The 20,724-nt window shown below is 48.0% G+C and overlaps 1 protein-coding gene across 4 annotated transcripts in view; it reads left to right on the top strand.

The window, feature by feature from the left end:
• The window catches only part of LRRC28 (leucine rich repeat containing 28), a 175,867-nt gene that overhangs the window by 148,383 nt on the left and 6,760 nt on the right, over positions 1-20,724 (top strand). For all 4 annotated transcript variants that reach the window (XM_060179331.1, XM_060179332.1, XM_060179329.1 and 1 more), the window contains one exon: positions 17,120-17,252. In XM_060179331.1, coding sequence (XP_060035314.1) covers positions 17,120-17,252 — 133 coding nt within the window. The remainder of the gene's footprint in view (positions 1-17,119; positions 17,253-20,724) is intronic.

Genomic DNA, 20,724 nt, shown 5'->3' with positions numbered 1-20,724 from the left:
TTGTTCCCGCTTGGGGAGTCATAGTCCTCTCCCGACCTTGTGCCTTCCCTAATGAGATCACGTCTGCCAGCCGGGAAGGGGCTATTACCCGGCTGCACTGGCTTATTACCCTTTACAAGTGATGCCTAGCCTGCCCCTCTGTCTGCCAGCCTCAGGCAGCCTGTACCTGGCTCACTGGGGCCACAGCTGGGAGCCGCTCCTTACTCCCCAGCAGCTGGCTCCTGGCCTCCCAGCCGAGTGGAGGCCTTGGGTCCAAGTCCCAGAGGTGAAGCCTCCACCCTCTCTGTGCCTTGGGGTGGGGGCCAGGAATTTGCAGGCCCTGTGGCTGAAGGGGAGGGTTCAGAGATTCAGGGGCTGGTTTCTGAGGTTTCTACTCTGCATGGAGAACCTTCACTGAGGCCCACTGACTAGTGAAAGGAGACAGGCCCTGTCTATAGTGGGGTCTGGGGAGGGTTCTGTTGTGTGATAGTGGTGATCAGGACTGCTGCTCAGGCTAATTCTAGGCTTTCCTAACCTCTTTCCTCTACCCCAGGGGTTATTAACTGGTGTGTGTGTGTGTGTGTGTGTGTGTGTGTGTGTGTGTGTGTGTGTGTGTGTGGTGGGGGGGTTGTTGGAGCATGACCACATCTGAGAAGTTGCTGAAGCTCACAGAGTTCTTCCCAGGGGAAAAAAGAAAGATGTAAAAATCAATTGAAATGACTTTTTTTTTTTTCTAATTTATTTTTTATTTCATTGATAAGAGAGAGAAATTGAGAGGGGAGGGGAAGATAGAGAAGGAGAGAGAGAAAGAGAGAGACAGAGAGCGAGACCCTCACCACTTGTGAAGCTTCCCCCCTGCAGGGGTCTGAACCCCGGTCTTTGGTCCTTGAGTATGATAATGTGTGCATTTAACTGTGAGCACCACCACCCAGCTCCAAAAGATGTAAACATTGTTTCTGACTACCAACATGCTCAGAGAGTCTCTCTGTGCAAGGCTGCCTCTTGAACTTGACCTGCAGGCTTGGCCTTCACTCACACTGGACCCTCCACACAGCCAGGACTTTGCGGACCCAACTGGAAGTTGGAAAAAGGTTTCTAGTCCATATCCCAGCCCTCCCAGCATTCCTTGCTCAAACCTGTACCTTCTCTTAGTCTGCTGTCTTTTCACACTGGGGCCCCCATTTCTGGGGGGGGGGGGCAGGGAAAGGGACATCAAGAAGATGTTCCTGCATTGCTGGGACACACCTATTACCCACAAGAAGCCTGGAACATTCAGAACCAGTGGCCACTTGTTTCTTCCCATCTTCCTCCCGGTGTTAATCTCCATCCACCCTTCTGAACCACCCACCCCAGCACAGGGCCCCAGAGGGGAGGCAGCTTTCTGCACCCCCACACCTGTTCTTGCAGCAGCTGCCTCTTAGAAGGGAGAGCTTTGGGGAGGTCCAGACAGATGTCCCTGTTCATGGCGGCAGAGCCATGGCGGCAGAGTGAGGGCCCCCTAGCTCCTCTGAGCACCTGTCCCCAAGCTTTGATCTCCAGCCAAGTGCTAAATGTCATCTGGCATCTTTCAGATAATTTGTGGACAGAGGGGAGGAGACTGAAAAAACATTTGTCACAGCCAGGTCATAGCCTTCAGAAACAGGGAAGGGGTGGAGGCAGAGCCTCTTAGATTACCCCCCCCCCCCCAGCCCTCACTGGGTCTCAGGGAGACAGGCCAATTTGGTGCATCTTTTTTTAAATGTTTTTTAAAATTTTTTAATTATCTTTATTTATTGGATAGAGACAGCCAGAAATTGAGAGGGGAGGGGGAGACAGAGAGAAAGGAGATACCTGCAGCACTGCTTCACCACTCGCAAAGCTTTCCTCCTGCAGGTGGGGACTGGGGACTCAAACCTGGGTCCTTGCACATTAAAACATGTGCGCTCAGCCAGGTGTGCCACCACCTGGCCCCCAATTTGGTTCATCTTGGCTCAGTCTAAAGTAACAAAAAACACCACAAGCTAGGACTTGGACAACAGCTATGCATTACCTCGTTTCCTCATGATACTGGGAGCTGGCATTCAAGGTCAAAGGGCTAGGGACCTGGAGTGGGCCCGCTTCAGGCCCTTCACCTTGTTTTGTTGGTAGCAGACCGTCTCTAACACCATGTAGCCAGTCAGTCCTTCTGTCAGTATCTACTCCTGGTTTCCTCTTTTTTATTTTCTGGTTTTATGCAAATCCACACACTGGGTCTCTGTTATTGCACATCAAGGTGATGAAATGGAGAGAGATTACAAATCCACTGCTGCTGAGAGAACAGGGAAGGGACCTCTCTCTCTCTCTCTCTCTTTCTCTCTCTTCCTCTCTCTCTCTTTCCTTGAAGAGAGAAAGTGTAAACTGATGGAAAGTGTTTGGGATGAATCTTCAGCATTTAAATGAAGTGGGCTCTGCAGAGACCACCACAGATTCTGCAAGATAACCATGGCCCCTTGCACCTGTGCCAGGCTAGAGTTGCAAGTGTTTCTTCCTGGGCACGTGCTCTCTGGGTTGGAGAGAACTCAACTGGAGCCCACCTGGGCTGCTGCTTACTCAGCGACACAGGAGAGAGACCAGGAACTCGTGGCAGAGCAGGAATGCAATGCAATACCTTTATTGATCAGAGACAATGCCTTTATATATATCTTTAACTGGAAGTGGCAAGGGGGCAAAGGAAATGGCTAGGAGAGGGGCTGGAGAAGAGAAAAGAGGGCAAAGGTAGAAAGCTTCCATAGCAGCTGTTGCGAAGGTTCTAACCAATGGGATTAACTAATACCCTGCAGGCAGGGCGGGTCTCAGGCAAAACAATGATTATGTAAATAGACCATAGTATCAATGATGAAGCAGGGTATAATGCCCAACACACCTGCCTTCAAAATAGTAAAAACTCAGACTCTTCCTGGAAGTTGGGCGGTAGCACCACAGGTTAAGCACATGTGGTGCAAAGTACAAGGACCATCATAAGGATCCCAGTTTGAGCCCCTGGCTCCCCACCTGCAGGGGAATCCCTTCACAGGCAGTGAAGCAGGTCTACAGGTGTCTATCTTTCTCTCCCCCCTCTGTCTTCCCCTCCTCTCTTCATTTTTCTCCGTCCTATCTAACAAGATGACATCAACAACAACAATAAAAAATAGTAATAACTCAGACTCTTCCTGAGCACTCCTGCTAGGGCAGTGGTAGGTGAATTGCTCCCTCTTCGTCAGTCATCTGATTCCACAAAGATGTTAAAAGGAAGGGGATCATTCACACATCTGGATTTGGGTAGGCATGGAGTGAGCGATCTCAGGTGAACAGTTTAAATGACAAGCTAGACTGCTGGAAGTGTGAAGTAAACTGTGCTACCCCACACATCTTGACAGCACTCAACCAAGACAGCTTTCCTCAGTGAGAACTGAGAGTCAGAGGACTTTCCACTGATCCCTGCTTTGAGCTCTAGAGCTTCTGGGACATCAGTATTCTCTAAGGGTCTTGTTGAACAACACCAGTCCTGTCCAACCCCAGCTCCCTAGGCTCAGCAGGTCTGGGACAGTCCCAGCACATGATTTTCTAGCAAGTTCCCAGGTGCTGCTGCTGCTGCTGCTATTCCAGGGACCACACTTTGAGAACCACGGCTAGAGTGTTTTGAGTCTGGCTGCCCGTGAATTTTTAATAAATGACCCTGAACACATAATCTATATAGAAAAATCACCAGAAATGGGGCTAGCCTGCTCTTCTTATTGACAGCCTGCATCTGTGATGGGCCAGTGTCACCTTGCTGGCTAGTCACTCTGTATCTAATGGCCTCTTCTGCTCCGGGCTACTCCCATCGTAGTCTCCCACCCCCACTCTGGCTCAGAAAAGATGCCACACTCCTCCCTGTACCCTGGATCTTCCTGCCAGCTCCTCTCTCACACCCCAGCGTCAGCGCAGTGTTGTGGGAGCAGTCTTTTCCCTTTCTCTGTAATAACAGACCACAGGCTGCCTGTCCATTCCTTCTGCTTCAATTAAAGGAATGCAAAAAAAAAATGGGGGGAGTGGTGGAGATCTTGAACAACTGTCCTCATGGAAAGGTGACAGTGTCTCTATGACAAATCAGGGAAATTTGGAACCTGGTAGTCTGTGAATTTGAAGGCCCACCAGTGAAACCCCACACGGGAGAGATGCTCTCCAGACAGGCCACACAGAGTGAGGACAGTGGTTATCTGTCAGAAAGCATGCTCTGTTTGACCTGTGTCCTTGGGAGCTCTCTAGCAGGACAGTGGAGTAAGGGTCTCTGTTACAGCACCCCTCACACACGCTCTCATCTCTCCCCAAAAAAGCACCTAGTTGTGGTGACCCAGTGGGTATGTTTTGTCTTTCTTGTGTCCTAAATAAGTGGGATCCAGTCACACCCACAGTCCCCCCACTTCCTGAGCCCTGAGAGGTACACCCCACAAATCTATGTTGCAGCACCCCATAACTGCATGCCCACTGAGTGGGGAGCAGGGTCTTTGCCCCCAGGCCAGGGGGGCAAAAGACCTCACTGGGCCTCCCAGAGGGGCTGGTCCTAGCCTCCTCCCCATGCCAGGGAATGTCCTTCTTCCTCTTCCTCTCCTCTCTATCCTCTCCAGTCCCAAGCTGTGACCTTGCCCTCCCTCCCCCAGCCCTCTCCATTCTCCCTCCATTTTTGCTTTCAAAAGGGGGAAGCGCATTTTGATTAGGAAGCGTTTCCAGGGCCTTTGGCTTTGCCAAGTGCTGGATCTTTTGTTTGCCTGCCCTCCCCTGCCAGCCTGAGTGGAGGCAACGTCATTATCTCCTCTTCACAGGTGAAGAAGTGCTGACTGAGAGGCCCTACCGTAACACACTGGCCAAGGTCAAGAGCAGACACTCTGGTCGGGAAGCCCTGGCACCAGTGGAAACCTACTGGCACTGGGGCGGCAAGTCTGGGAAATACAGGAGGGAGCAGAAACAGAGACCCTGGCCCAGGGGAATTAGGAAAGGCTGGAGGGTGCCACCAGGGTCTCCCACTGGGAGCAACTGGGTGAGAGATGATGAGAAAAACTGGAGTTGGGGAGGGAGCCCTCAGATCTTAAAATTAGAAGATTCCAATAGCACAGCTATATACAAGATACTGGGTACTGTACAGCAAACCATAACAAAGGGACTTTTCAAAGTTAACCCAATTAACAAATAATGTGATAATAATATTAACTATTGATTGTCTTTTTGAACCCTAAGACAGCAGGAACCTCACATCTTCACTATAGAGCCCCTACTTCCCCCAGTCCTGGCACCCTTGGATAGGGCCCGACATGTATTTCCCCACTTTAAATTTGTTATTATTATTATTATTACTATTATTATTATTATTATTATTATTATTTTGGACAGAGAAAGAAACTGCGAGGGAAGGGAAACAGGGACACACAGAGTACCAGGTGGTGGCATGCCCAGTTGAGCAGACACATTATCATATACAAGTGCCTGGGTGAGCCCCCACTCTTGACCTGTGGGGCAAGGGGTGGAGGGGATGATTCACAAGGGGTGAAGCAGGTTCACAAGTATCTCTCTCTATCTTTTTCTACCCCTCACCTCTCAATTTCTTTCTGTCCTAATTTAAAAAAAAAGTGGGTGCCAAGAATGGTGGTTTTGTAGTGCTGGCAGTGAGCCCTAGAGATAACCCTAATGGTAATAAAAATATAAAAAAGGGGAGGGGAGGAGGGAGTCAGGAAGGGAGGGAGGGAAGGAGGGGTAGAGAGAGAGAGAGAGAGAATGAATGAGAACTATAGCACTACTTCACCAGTTGTGAAGCTTCCCCCTTGCAAGTGGGGACTAGGAACTTGAACCTAGTAATGTGTGCACTCAACCAGGTTTGCCAAGGCACCAGTCCCCTTGTCCAGACTTTTAACCCTTCATTTACTCAAAGAATGGTGGCTCCTTTGAGGCACAGAAGCACCAAGGGACAGCGAGGGAAGTCGAGGCTCTGGAGACAAGAATCCAGGCCCCTGGCTAACCCCGGGACTCATCCTGGGCCTTCTGGGGTCCGGGCATAGCAGGGAGACTCAGGCAGTCCTGGGCTACCAGGGTCCCTTCTGTGGGGGATGTGAGGGGTTAAGAAGAAGGAGACCCACAGGTATGAGTCAGTCACCCACATCATTTCTTCACCTGGGGTTTGTTCCCAGCTGCCCCTGCTGAGAGGGCCTGCATGTGACCAAGTTCCTGGGCGTGTAGCACAGGGAGCTGGGACTGGGGAACGGCTGCTGGCTCCAGACGGGCCCCCGCCCTGTCTCCTGGCCGCTTCCTGCTCTTCCTGCCTAAATGCAGAAGCAGTGCTGGGCTCTGGGGTGGTGGACTGGACACTCTCAGAGGAAGATGGCACAGACTGGGGCTCATGGCAGCCTGGATCCCTGGTAGCTTCAATCCTGGTTCTGAGAAAATGCCTCTCTGATCAGGCCTACTGGTGGGTTGTGTTCAAGGCTGTCTGAACAGAGCCCCAAGTTTCAGCAGTTGGGGGATAGCACAAAAAGAGGGTCCCCTACTTCCTCACTGTCTGCCAGTTTCAAACCTGGCTGCTAGGGCCTTGGAAATAGGAGAGAGAATGAGAGACCAGACCACTGCTTAGCTCTGGCATATAAGGCGGCAGCAGGGACTGAACCTGTGGCTTCTGGGGCCTCTGACATGCAAGCTGTCTTCTTCTAGGCTGAGCTGTCACTAAGATCTGGACTATTTTATCTTGACTACCTCTATATGGTCTAGACTGCTATTCCTCTCAAGTCACAGATGAGCCAACAATTGAGGAGGTGACATGCTGGGGACATTTGGCTGGTGATGGCGGTGGTAGATTAGGACTGAGTGTTCCTGGCCTGTGGTTCTCAAAGAGGGATTCCTGGGGCCCACCAGAGATAATGCTTACCTAGCACACTCCTGGGTCCACCAAGATGAGGTCCCGGAAGTATCAGCAGTATCCGCCCACCGCTTCCGGTATGATTTTTTTTTTTTTTTTTGAGATTTGCTTATACATGTTGTACAACATGGGGATGGAAGCCTTTTTGTTCTTGTTTTTAATACTTTATTTATTCCCTTTTGTTGCCCTTGTTGCTTTATTGTTGTATTTATTATTGTTGTTGATGTTGTTGTTGGATAGGACAGAGAGAAATGGAGAGAGGAGGGGAAGACAGAGAGGGGGAGAGAAAGTTAGACACCTGCAGACCTGCTTCACCGCCTGTGAAGCGATTCTCCCGCAGGTGGGGAGCCAGGGGCTTGAACCGGGATCCTTAGGCTGGTTCTTAGGTGGTGCTTTGTGTCACCTGCGCTTAACCTGCTGCGCTACCGCCTGACTTCCCCTGGTATGATTCTAATGCACCCTCAAAGCCTCTCTTCTAGCTGAGCTGCCTCCACAAGTATTAGACCTATGAGATGCCTGGGGCAGCCTTCCCTCTGTACTGACCCCCATCCCTACCCCATTCCAAAAAGTGACTACAAGCCAAGTCCAACAGAAAACAGAGCTGGGACCCTGGGAGGCTGCTGAAAATCCTAATGCCCAGGCTAACACTCAGAGCCATGAGGGTAGGGCCCAGGCATCAGCTATTTTAAAAGTCCTCCCGGGGGCCGGTGGTAGTGCACTAGGTTAAGTGCACATGGCGTGAAGCACAATGACCAGCGTAAGGATCCCAGTTTGAGCCCTGGGCTCCCAATCTGCAGGGGGCTCGCTTCACAAGTGGTGATGCAGGTCTGCAGGTGTCTATCTTTCTCTCCCCTTCTCTGTTTTCCCCTTCTCCCTCGATTTCTCTCTGTCCAACAGCTATAACAGCAATAACAATAATGGCAACAAAAATGGAAAAAGATGGCCTCCAGGAGCAGTGGATTCATAGTGCAGGCACCAGCACTGAGCCCCAGCAATAACCCTGGAGGCAAAAAAGAAAAGGCTGCCTGTCCCCACACTAGGGCAGGGAGGACACCTTCCTTAGGCTAGCAGATGTCAGAATCTCCTTCAGGGTGGTTAAACACAAAAGGCTGGACTCTGCCCTTGCAGCTTCTATCAGTAATTTAGTGGGTCTTGGGAAGGCCCAAGAATGTGCTTTTTCAGAAATTTCCCAGGGGGTACTGCCGCCACTAGAGGAGGTGTGTATGTGTGTGTGTTGGGGGGGTGGGGACGCACACTCTGAGAATCACTGGAGGATCAGAAAGTAGGGATAGAAGAGCTGAGGGGAGTCGGGCAGTAGCGCAGCGGGTTAAGCGCAGGTGGCGCAAAGCACAAGGACTTGGGTAAGGATCCTGGTTCGAGCCCCCAGCTCCCCACCTGCAGGGAGGGGTCGCTTCACAGGCAGTGAAGCAGGTCTGCAGGTGTCTAACTTTCTCTCCCCCCTGTTTTCCCCTCCTCTCTCCATTTTTCTCTGTCCTATCCAACAACGACGACATCAATAACAACAACAATAATATCTACAACAACAGTAAAAACCAACAAGGGCAACAAAAGAGATAATTAATTAATTAATTAATAAAAAAAAAAGAAGAGCTGAGCATGGTGCCCCTTTGGCCACCGTGAAGGCAAGATCTATCCCACAGGCCCGCCTGGCCCTGTTTTCCAAGCATTCTCGTGGCTTCTCAGGGATGGCTTTTCCAAATGCTCTGGCTGAGAATGTGAACCTGTCTCTTCCGCAGTCTCTCAGCCATATCCCAGAGAATCGGAACCTTCCATCTAGGGTCCTCAGGGATGGTTGGGTAGGTTGTGCACTCTACAAATCCAGGGAGGGGTCACCATTCCCAGACATCCTACTGAAAACTCAGTGTTGTCACACAAGTTTTCACTCCATGCCTGAGAAATCACTCACCCACCCACCCAACCCCTGCAATTGTTCTCTCTAGCCTCTCCTGTGCCCCCTCACCATTTTTGCTGGCAGGGACTGATACGGCTTGTGGGTGTATGGGGGGGGGAAGCTCTCCCCCATACGGGTCATCTCCACCTTAGAGTGTCCACCTCCTGCTCTGCCAGCTGACCCTGGCATGGGCCACCCTCCCGCTGCTGCCACATTCCGCCACCCCACCTCACACCCCCCACCCCCACTGATACTCTGCCTCCACGTGGAGATAAACCTGTGGAGGAATTTGTTTGTGCTGGCACCGCATGCTGAGTCCAGCACAACTGCAGGCTGAGTCACCCGGCTGGTTTCCTCTGAGCCTCCCCCCACCCTACCCCCCCACACCCACATACTGTGCCTGTTGGGGCTTCTCCCTTTAGCAGGTACTTCCCAGCCTGACTTATGTGTCCTGGCTGTTCCTGTCTTGTGACCCGGCCCTAGCCACCACCACATTCCTCCTGGGGACACTTGGCGGGTGTGGGTGGGCAGCTATGAGTGAGCCTGGTCTGGGGGAACTTATCAGGGCTGTTTTTGTCATCCCAGAACTGCTGGTAGGAGCAGAGGCCCTTGCTGCTCTGCAGGGAGAGGCAGATGTGCAGGGGATCAGGGCAGGGAGCACCTCTCTCAGCAGGGGGGGTGTGGGGCCTCTGCCAGGTTGAAGTAGTTGGGGAAAGAATGCCCAGAGCTGCGACTCCCACACGTCTATCTCCAGCCTGGCCTTGTACTCCCATCACCCTCAACTCCCGGCTCATAAATCCAGCTGCCTCCTTCCCAAACCAAACTGATTTCCAGTCCCCAAAGTCATTTTTCCTAATATCTCAGCAACCCCCGTCTTTCCTCAGCTTAGCTACGAGCCATGCTGCCAACCTGGACTCTTATATTTGTCAGATAATATCAAAAGAAGGATGAGGAAGGAAAGGAGAAACAGGAGAAGGAAGAAGAGGAGTAGGAGCGGAAGAGGAAGAGGACAGAAGAGAAGCAAGAGGAAGAGAAAGGTAGGAAGAAAAAGACAGGGCATCATCCCAAAGGATCCTTCACCCTTAGAAGCCACACCCACAAACAAAAGACTTCCCAGAATCAACATTCGGCCAATCACTGTTTGGCAAATGTTCTACCAATCAGAACAGCACTAGTTAAAAATCCAAAAATTTGCATACATGACCACACCCACCTCCTTTTCTGTCTATTTAAGTGTGGGCTCCTAACAGGCTGATTCTGATACACTTATCAGTCCCCCACCCCCCAAACATGGGCTGGAAACCCTGAATAAACTTCTCACTCCCAAACACAAACACAAACTCCAAAACACCAGCTATAACATGGTTGTAACAACTTTAAGGTTAATGAGCACAGATTTCTTTGTACAGGCTCAATCACATGGTACAGTGAGTTGGGAAGAGAACTTCTGTCTGGGGGGACCCCCCCAGAAGGTCCTGTTGGGTCTAAAAGGAGACAGAGGTCAGGCAGTTTCTCACAGTTGGGTTTCTCAATCTGTATGTAGCTCTCGCCATTTGCCAATGCTCCATCCTATTCTACTGGTCCTTTTTCTGGACACCTGCTTGTGTGATTGTGAAATGTTACACTGGTGACCCCAGGCATAACCACTTGGACACTGAAAAGCCTTATCTCTCAGAACCTTCTATTTCAAGGAAGAGAGAAGAGCCTACCTCAGTAGAATCCCCCGCCCACCGGCCTCTCCCTCCAGGGAACGGAAGGTTGGCTACATCCTTCTCCAAGGCAAGACCTGGGCCAGCTCAAGATGGCAGCTCTGGGAACTGCAGCCTGGCCTGTACCCCGGGATGGACATGTCTGCTGAGGGAGAACTCCCCCTCCCCCCCACACCTCCTTGGATCGCTGGTCCAGCTATCTGTTGACAGAGTGATAGCAAGTTCATTTTTGTCAAACAGCCAAGTCCGCATTTGGCTGGCTCCCGTGATGGGAGGTAGGAGTGGCAGAGGGCAGGAGGCTTGGCCAGGTCCTCTGGCTGTGGCCTAGCCCTGAGAGCTGCTAGCAACTGCAATTATCTGCCGCTGCTTTCGATTTCATGTGGAGAAGCCACCAGTGATGTAAAAAGAAATTGGTTGCCACAGGAAAAAGACTTTTTTGCTACACATTTATTAGTAGAGCTTCTGAAGGTTTCACACAACTGCCCCGGGGCATGGGGCCCACCTGGAGGGCTGTAGTGGTGTAGGGTAGGACCGATGCTTGGTGTGGGCGGGGCATCTTCTGTTGGTAAAGAATCTCACTTTTTTTTTTTTTTTTTGCTTCTAGGGTTATTTCTGGGTTTCAGTGTCGGCATAATAATAAAAACTTAATATAGAATATTAAAGAATATCCACATTAAAGACATTGAAAAATACAGAAAGCCTGCAGCTAAAGTTACATTTAACTGTTAAAGACACAAAGCTTTCCTTCTGAGATTGAGGTAAGGATAGTGCTCTTATCACTTTTATTTAGCACAATATTAGCCCCTGAAATAAGGTTAAGTGATTAAAGGCAGTTCATAAGGGAAGAACAAAAGTGTTGTTGATATAAGAACATTAAATAAAAGAGAATGGCTTAATCAGCACACACATAAAAAAAATGTTGGGGTTGGTTGGTAGTGCTGCGGGTTAGGCGCACATAGCACAAAGCACAAGGACCTGAATAAGGATCCTGGTTCAAGCCCCTGTCTCCCCACCTGTGGGGGGGGGGTCACTTCATGAGCAGTGAAGCAGGTCTGCAGGTGTCTTTCTCTCCCCCTTTCTGTTTTCCCTTCCTCTTTCCATTTCTCTCTGTCCTATCTAACAACAATAACAACAACAACAGTAATAACCACAACAACAATAAAACAACAAGGGCAACAAAAGGGAAAAAAAATTGCCTCCAGGAGCAGTGGATTCCTGGTGCAGGCACCAAGCCCCAGCAGTAGCCTCCAGGAGCAGTGGATTCCCAAGCCCCAGCAATAACCCTGGAGGCAAAGAAAAGAAAAAGATTTTAAAAATCTAAATAAGTAAACAAAAATATGCCTACTTTTAAAAGCCATGAATTTCTTTTTTAAAATATATTTATTTATTCCCTTTTTTTGCCCTTGTTTTATTGTTGTAGTTATTATTGTTGTTGTTATTGATGTCATTGTTGTTGGATAGGACAGAGAGAAATGGAGAGAGGAGGGGAAGACAGAGAGGGGAAGAGAAAGACAGACACCTGCAGACCTGCTTCACCGCCTGTGAAGCGACTCCTCCCTGCAGGTGGGGAGCCGGGGGTTCCAGAATCCTTAGCTGGTCCTTGCATTTTGCGCTACCACTCAACTCCCAGGCATGAACTTCTGTGTAGAAATTCTCAAGGAAGCTACAAAATAAAACCTAATTAGAACTAATACATGAATTCTGTAAGACTGTGAACTCCAAGATAATCTTTAAAAAATTACTCATAACTCTATAAATTAACAAAGATTGCTAGCAGTTAAAAACATGATAAAGTTACAATAGCTAAAATATGAAACACCCAGAGTGAATTTAGCAAGAATAGAAAACTACAGTGAAACAAATCAAAATATCTACAAATCAGAGAGATTGAGCATCTTTATGGGATAGATATACAAATAATTTATTTCTCCTCCAGTTTGATATACAGGCTTGACCATACCCTTTCAAGAATTCATCCAGATGTTTATAGATACTGGAAAAAAATTCTAGAAATAATTTGGAAAGGCAGGTGAACCAGAATAGCTATAAACCATCTTGAAAATGAAGAGTCCAATAAAAAAATAGGCCTGCCTGATTTGATAGCCTCTTACATAGCTGCAGTCATCAGACTGCGGTTTTGCATGTACACACACACACACACACACACACACACACACACACACACGCCAACAGAACAGAGAACCCAGAAATAGACTCACACAAAAAACCCAACTGCTTTTTGACAAAAGTTCAGAAGCAATTCAGTGCTGGGAGGACAGCCTTTTCAGCAAATGGTGCTAGAACAAGTGGGCGTCTATGGGCAAAAGTAAATGTGACTCTTAAGTCTCACATCAAATCCAAATGGATTGTAGACTTTAGAAAACTGTCCATCTTTTGGAAACACAGGAAAAGTAAATCTCCAGGGGTAAGGTTAAGCCAAGCGTTCCTAACTTGACTTCAAAAGCATAATGTATACAAGCAAAAACTGGGGCAAGAGAGACAGCTCACTGGCAGGGCACATGCTTTGTCATGTGCGTGATCCAGATTCAGGCCCTGGAACCACATAGGAAGTGATGTCTCTCCCCCCTCTACCTCTCTGTCTCTTTGTCTCCCTGTGAAGGAGAAAGCATCAGGAGGGGGGCTGGATGGTGTCACACCAGGTTAAGTATGCACAGTACCAAACTCAAGGGCCCATGCAAGGAAACTGGTTGGAGCCCCTGGCTCCCCACCTTCAGTGGGGTTGCTTTGCAAGAGATGAAGTAGGTCTGCAGGTGTCTATCTTTCTCTCTCCCTCTCTGTCTTCCCTCCCCTCTCAATTTCTCTCTGTAAAAAAAAAAAAAGCATCGGGAGTGGTGAACTTGTATGAAAGCTCAAGCAAGGTGCTGGATATGTAAAACATAACTAAAGAAAGTGAAAGCTGATCAATGTGAATTAAGACTTCACCGAAATTTTTTAAAACATTTTTATTTATTTATTTATTTTCCCTTTTGTTGTCCTTGTTTTTTATTGTTGTTGTAGTTATTATTGTTGTCATTATTAGATAGGACAGAGAGAAATGAAGAGAGGAGGGGGATACAGAGAGGGGAAGAGAAAGATAAGACACCTGCAGACAGACCTGCTTCACCGCCTGTGAAGCGACTCCCCTACAGGTGTGTCCTTAAGCCGGTCCTTGCGCTTTGCGCCACATGTGCTTAACCCACTGCGCTACGGCCTTACTACTGAAGGCTTCACCAAAAATTTTAACTTGATTTTATAGAAGACCTGATTGAAAGGGTGAAAAGACATGCTAGAGACTGGGAGAAAACTTTTGCAAACCACACATCCAACAAAGAACTGCTATTTAGAATCACACATTAAAAAAAAAAAAAAAAAAACCACTCAAAACTTCACATTATAAAAAAAGGAAGCCAGCCACAAAATGGTATGTAGAAACCTTTGAGCAAAGCTGCTCAACATCTCTAGGCATAAGATACATGCAAATTGAAATTACTGTGAGATAGCACTGCATACCTGCTAGGATGAAAAGAAAAATAGAGGCAACACTACATATTAATAGGGAAAAGGGATCACTCACTCGCTGCTGGTGAGAATGTGAAGAGGTGTGTTCCAGAAGCTGGGGAGGTGGCTTAGAGGAGAGAGTTCAGGACATGCATGCCTGAGGTCACAAGTTTGATCCCTGGCACTGTATATGCTAGGTGGCACTCTGGCTAATCTCTCTGTAAATAAAATATTTTTTAAGAAGTGGGGGTTGGGCAGTGGTTCACCCAATTAAGCCCACATATGACCATGTGCAAGGACTGAGGTTTGAGCCCACCACTCCCCACCTGTAGGCGGGATGCTTTACAAGTGTTGAAGCAGGTCTCTCTCTCTCCCCCCATCTTTTATCATATTCTCTCTGTCCTATCAAATGAAATAGGAAAAAAAAAAATGGCTGCCAGGAGCAGTGGATTCATGTGCTGGTACTGAGCTCTTTCAAAATAAAGAAAAAAAGAAAAAGAAAGGAAGAAAAAGAAGGGAGGGAGGAAAGAAGGAAGGAATAAGGTATCATTCTAGAAATTAATTTGATGGTTCCTTATAAAATGAAGCATGTAGCTGTTTTGACAATTGAGCATCTCATGCCTGAGGCTCCAAAGAGCTGATCAGTGTTCTGGAAAAACAAACAAACAAACAAACAAACAAAAACAAGCACCTGCCTGCCTGGACATTTGTCCTGGAGGATTGAGGTTCATATTCCTGCAGAACTCTATGCGTACACACAATTTATGGCAGCTATACTAGTAATGCAAAAGGCACTAAACCAGCTGGATGTCCTTCAGTGGTGAAAGATTAAACAAAGTGTTCGATCCACCCCATGGAACACTATGCTGTAAGAAAAAGGGACGGGTGATTGGTCATGCAGCAAGCAACTTGATGACTCTTCAGGGAACTCTGCAGAGGCAAAGGCAACCCTACAGGTGACATTTTGTGTACTTTCAATGACAATGACATCCTCGAAATTATAAAATTGTAAAGAGAGAATATGAGTGAGTAGTTAATGTAGCTGGGGCAGGGGGAGGGGCAGAGGGGAAGATGGGAGAGAGATAGGTGTGGCTGAGGAAAAAAATATATATATATATATATCAGGAGGAATCTGCCTGGTGATGAAAGCTGTCTGTATTGGGGCCAGGTGGTGGCATACTCAGTTAAGCACACACATTACCATGTGCAAGGACCCACGTTAGAGCACCTGCTCCCCTTGTCGGGTAGGGGGGAAGCTTAATGAGAGCTGAAGAAGGTCTGTAGGTGCCTCTCCCACTCTATTCCCCCCACTCTCAATTTCCCTTTGTCCTATCAAATAAAAAAAACAAATAGAAAAGGGGAAAAAAGGGGGGGGGGATGGAATGGCTGCTGGGAATGATGGATTCATAGTGTCAGCACCAAGCCCCAACAATAGCCCAGGTAGTAATAATAATAAAGTATTATGTATTTAGACCAAACCATTGTTATTAGTCTGGTGGTGATATTGGAATGTGGTTTCAAAAGATGTTACTGTTGGAGGAATTTGGGAAAACGGTAAATGGGATCCTCAGTGTCATTTCTTTTTTTAAATATTTAGTTATTTATTTATTCCCTTTTGTTGCCCTTGTTTTTATTGTAGTTATTATTGTTATTGTTATTGATGATATCGTTGTTGGATAGGACAGAGAGAAATGGAGAGAGGAGGGGAAGACAGAGGTAGAGAGAAAGACAGACACCTGCAGACCTGCTTCACCGCCTGCGAAGCAACCCCTTCCTGCAGGTGGGGAGCCGGGGGCTCGAACTGGGATCCTTACTCTGGTCCTTGTGCTTTACGCCACATGTGCTTAACCCACTGCACTACCACCTGACTCTCCCTCTGTGTCATTTCTATAACTGCATGCGAACTATCACTATATAAACATTTGAGTGGCAAATGTTTAAGGAAAACAGTTTTCATGTCTATTGTTAGGAGCCTAGGTAATAGTCTCTCTTTGCAAGATGAACAGCTATTGCCAAAAACAAGGAAGCTCTGTTTGAAGGAGCAGGATATCAGAGTTAGGTACAAACAATAGAGAAAGGGAAGAGTGTATATACAATTCTTTTGCTACAGAAGGAGATAAGAGTTAAGCCTGTTGGTAAATGTGTAAAGAAAATTCTGAGGAGTCGGGTGGTAGTGCAAGGGGTTAAGCGCACGTGGTGCAAAGCGCAAGGACCGGCATAAGGATCCTGGTTCCACCCGGTTCCCCACCTGCAGGGAAATCACAAGCAGTGAAGCAGGTCTGCAGGTTTCTGTCTTTCTCTCCCCCTCTCTGACTTCCCCTCCTCTTTCCATTTCTCTCTGTCCTATACAACAACAACAATAATAATAACTACAGCAATAAAACAACAAGGGCAACAAAAGGGAATAAATAAATATTTTTTAAAATTTTAAAACAAGAAAATTCTGGATAGGTATGCCATAAAATGTCACAGTTAAGCCCATCTGGAAGAGTTCACACATTACCATGTGTGAGAATCTGGAGTTAAGCCTCTAATCCCCAGCTGCAGGGGAGAAGCTTCACAAATAGTGGCGCAGTGCTACAGGTGTCTCTCCTCTCTGTCCTCGCTATTTCCTTCTGTCTTTCTCCTCTATTTAAAAAGTGGAGAAGAAAAGAAAAAGTGGCTTCTGGGAATGGTGGAGTTGTATAGTCATTTAACCCCAGGGATAACCCTGATGACCAAAAAAAAAAAATAAATAAATAAAAATAACGATTCCTACAGGGAAAGATTGGTGTGTGTGTGTGTGTGTGTGTGTGTGTGTGTGTGTGTTGCTTTGCATCACAACTCTTGGGCTAACTTTTTTTTCTCTTATTTATTTATTTTCCCTTTTGTTGCCCTTGTTGTTTATCGTTGTTGTTGTTATTGCTGTCATCGTTGTTGGATAGGACAGAGAGAAATGGAGAGAGGAGGGGAAGACAGAGGGGGAGAGAAAGACAGACACCTGCAGACCTGCTTCACCGTCTGTGAAGCGACTCCCCTGCAGGTGGGGAGCCGGGGGCTCGAACTGGGATCCTTATGCCGATCTTTGTGCTTTGCGCCACCTGCGCTTAACCCGCTGAGCTACGCCCGACTCCCTCTTTTTTTCTCTTATTCTTTTTATTTCAGAGACAGAGAGGTGAAAGAGGGAGAAAGGGGAGAAGAAAAAAGATTGGAGAGACACTACCACAATGCCATTCCACCATCCAGTGCTGTCCCATCTGGTGCAGGGGCTCAAACCCATGACCTCACGCATGGTCAGGTACATGCTCTATCGAATAACCTGTCTCCCCACCCCGAGATTAACATACTTTCAACTAACTTGCACTCAACTAGACAAACAGAAAATATACTTCATGTCACAGATGAAGAAACCGAGGCTTTAGCAGAAGGGCAAATATTGGCCAAGGTCACGGAGTTAGTTCAGAAGTTCACTCCAAACCCAGCCTTTCAAGTCCAGAGGCAGGAAACTGGCAGGATGGCTGCACCAGGCCTGGTGTGTGCTCTCCGACCACCTCAGATAAGGAGCTCTCCCGGGAGGAAGAAGCTGGGACAAGGGAGACCTAAGCAGATGTGAGAGCAGGAAATGGCACCCTCTAGGGCTTTCCCTGATCCTGCAGCTGGAAGCAGCGGGAACCCAGCAGAAGACAGGCAGGGCCTGGGAGTCTGTATTCCTGGAGACACCCAGCTGTGATGCCAGGCTCGGAGGTGGGCACTGGCAGCTGATGTCCTTGCCCTCCAGGGCTTGCCCACCCAGGCTGCCAAAAGACCCTGCAGTCTCACCTACTAGAGGCCTGAGGGAGCCTCAGAGAAGATGCCATATTTTACTGGGCTCCAGTCAGTTATGAGGAAGTGTGAGCTGGGGAGAACAGGAAGGTCTGTGCTCCATCCTCTGAGTCATCTCCCTTAGGGAGAACAGGAAGAGGTGGTTTGTCTAGTGAGAGGGGCAGCAGAGAGACACAGGGCAGCCTGTAGCTGAAACCAGAAGTTTAGGATGAAGCTGGGGAGCCAACCTGGCATCCCATGTGGACGTCTTATTCTGGTGGTGGCGGCTGGGAGTGAGTCTGGGCAGCTGGGTAGAAGGGAAGGGGAAGAAGAAGAGAGTTGGAAGACCGCTGTAGCAACGCTAAAGGCCATGTAATAGGGTCATAGCCCGGGAGTTAGAGAATTAGGAAGGAAGACTATGTTAAGGGAATTGATCTGAAATGTATCGGGGAAATATTATTTTTATTTAATTAATTTACTTATTGCCACTAGGGTTACAACTGGGGCTCAATGCCTTCCTAATGACTCCACCGCTCCTGGAAGCCATTTGTTCTTTCCTTCCTTCCTTCCTTCCTTCCTTCCTTCCTTCCTTCCTTCCTTTCTTTCTTTTCTTCCCTTCCCTCTTTCTTTTTTTTTTTGATAGTGTGACAGGTGGGGCTGGGGAGATAGTACAATGTTTCTGCAAAAGGCTCTCATGCCTGAGGCTCCAAGGTCCTAGGTTCAATTCCTAACATCGCCATAAACAAGAGTTGAATAGTGCTCAGAGGTCTTTCTCATTAAAATAAAATGAATCAAACATATTTTTAAAGGGGAACAGAGAGAGATGGGGAAGGAGAGGAGAAACATCTATAGCCCTGCCCCACTGCTTGTGAAGCTTTCCCCTCTGCAGGTGGGGACCAGGGACTTGAACCTTATACATGATAATGTCTCTGCTCTGCCAGGTGTGTCACCACCACTTGATCCTCAGAGAAACATTTTGAAAACAGAATGAACAGGACTATGGTTTGGGGTTACCCAGAGTCAGTGTCCCCTTATCTGGTCACTGGACCATGAATTCCTCTGGTGACATCACCACCCTTACTTACGTCTTTGCCTCTTGAGAAAGGCAGACAGTAGAGGTGAATGAAATTGTTGAAACCATCCCTCCCCACCCTGCAGAACCCTCAGTCAGCTTCTGCTTCCCCTCTCTCCCCTGTAACCCTGTGACCTTCCCGTTCTCAGCTGTCCTCCCTACAGGGTGGGCTGTGGCCAGGGTGGCAACAGATGGAATGCCCTGGGCTCGAGTCCTAACCTCTCTGAAAAGGCTATTTAGAAATCCTCCTGGGCCCTGTGGGCTTCTTTCTTCATCTGTTTCTGTGGTCTGGTTTCTGCTAAGCTGGAATCATTGAAAGGCACTGACTCATGCCCTCCATGCACATAGCTCTGCAGTGAAAATGTGTCTGTGGTCTGCCCTCCCAGAATCTGTCTCAGATGGTGGTTTCAGTGGGGGAGGGGGCAGCATGTCCTTCCTACACTCTGAGCATTGGGTCAAGATGTCCTTGTCTGGCCAGAAAGGAATTAGCCTGTTGACACGTGTGTGACATTCAGTTCTGCCCAAGTGCCCAAGCACAGCTGAGTGATGAGAACTCAGTTCTCTTGCAGAGCACAAGAATTGCTATTAAGACCTTGGTGACAGATTGTCCTGTCAGGGAAAGAGTAAAAAGAACAACAGGTGACAAGCCAGGACCAAATAGGACCAAGTGGTAGAGAGAGGGGACCTGAGAGGACTGAATTATGAGTACGTGCATGGCAGAAATTTAGCAAGAGAACTAAAGGTCCGAGAGACATGGTCCAGCTGTTAGCCTAGCCCTCAGGGATACCTGACACTCTCCCCACATGGTGGAAAGAAGACTGAGACTTAGAAGTTCAGACATAGGCATGTGGCTGAACGAGAGGGGTGCTCAGGTGTCTGATATCCTTTCATGCAGTGTCTTGCCGTGCACCCATCCTTTCATGCACCCATCTTGCCACATGGAGGCCCACGGAAGGGAGCCATGGGAAGCTCAGTGCTCTAATTACAAGCCCGAGTGTGGAGATGTGTGTTTGGGAGCGAGGGGCAAGTCTCCTGCTTCTTACATTTCTCCCAATAAAGTCCAGGAGTGCCATTTTGGCCTTAGGCACAGGGCACACCCCTTGCTTACAAGGCAATATTCAGAGTGTACAGAACCCATCCACAAGAGAGTATCCCTGGGGGCTATACTGATATACACAGCCCTGTCCCTGGTCCCAGAGGGCTAGGCCAGGTGTGGACACCTAGACCAGGCTGAGCCAGTTGGTGTCCAGGGGAGTCTGTCTGGTCCTACCAAGAGGGAGCACACACTCAGGGGAGAGCCACGAGGCAGCCAGCCGCCAGCTTCACATGTATAGCAGAGCTGGAGAGAGACAGAGTTGAGAGCATATGTGGCCCATAGAGTGGCTGCTTCCGGCCTGCTTGAGACCCAAATGTTTGGCTTCATCTTAGATTCCAAGACAGCTCCTAATTTCCTCCTAAAGCATTTTTCATAGGCTTGTTTGTCTTTTTAAAGATGTATTATTCTTTCATTTTTTATTAGTGATTTAATAATGATTAATAAGATTGTAAGATAACAGGGAGATATATATATATATATATATATATAATCCTATATAGTTCCCACCACCATGTTCCATGTCCCATCTCCTCCATTGGAAGCTTCCCTATTCTTTATCCCTGTGGGATTATGGACCAGAATTCTTTATGGGGTACAGAAGGTGGGAGGTCTGGCTTCTGTAATAGTTTCTCTGCTGGTCATAGACATTGGCTGGTCGATCTACACCCTCAGCCTGTTTCTATCTTTCCCTAGTGTGGTAGAGCTCTGGGGAGGTGAGAATTCAGGACACATTGGTGAGGTTATTTATTTATTTATTTATTTATTTATTTATTTATTTATTTTACCTCCAGGGTTATCACT

This window comes from Erinaceus europaeus, chromosome 20 (genome assembly GCF_950295315.1).
Source record: "Erinaceus europaeus chromosome 20, mEriEur2.1, whole genome shotgun sequence".
Taxonomy (NCBI): domain Eukaryota; kingdom Metazoa; phylum Chordata; class Mammalia; order Eulipotyphla; family Erinaceidae; genus Erinaceus; species Erinaceus europaeus.
This window is presented reverse-complemented; position numbering and strand designations above follow the sequence as displayed.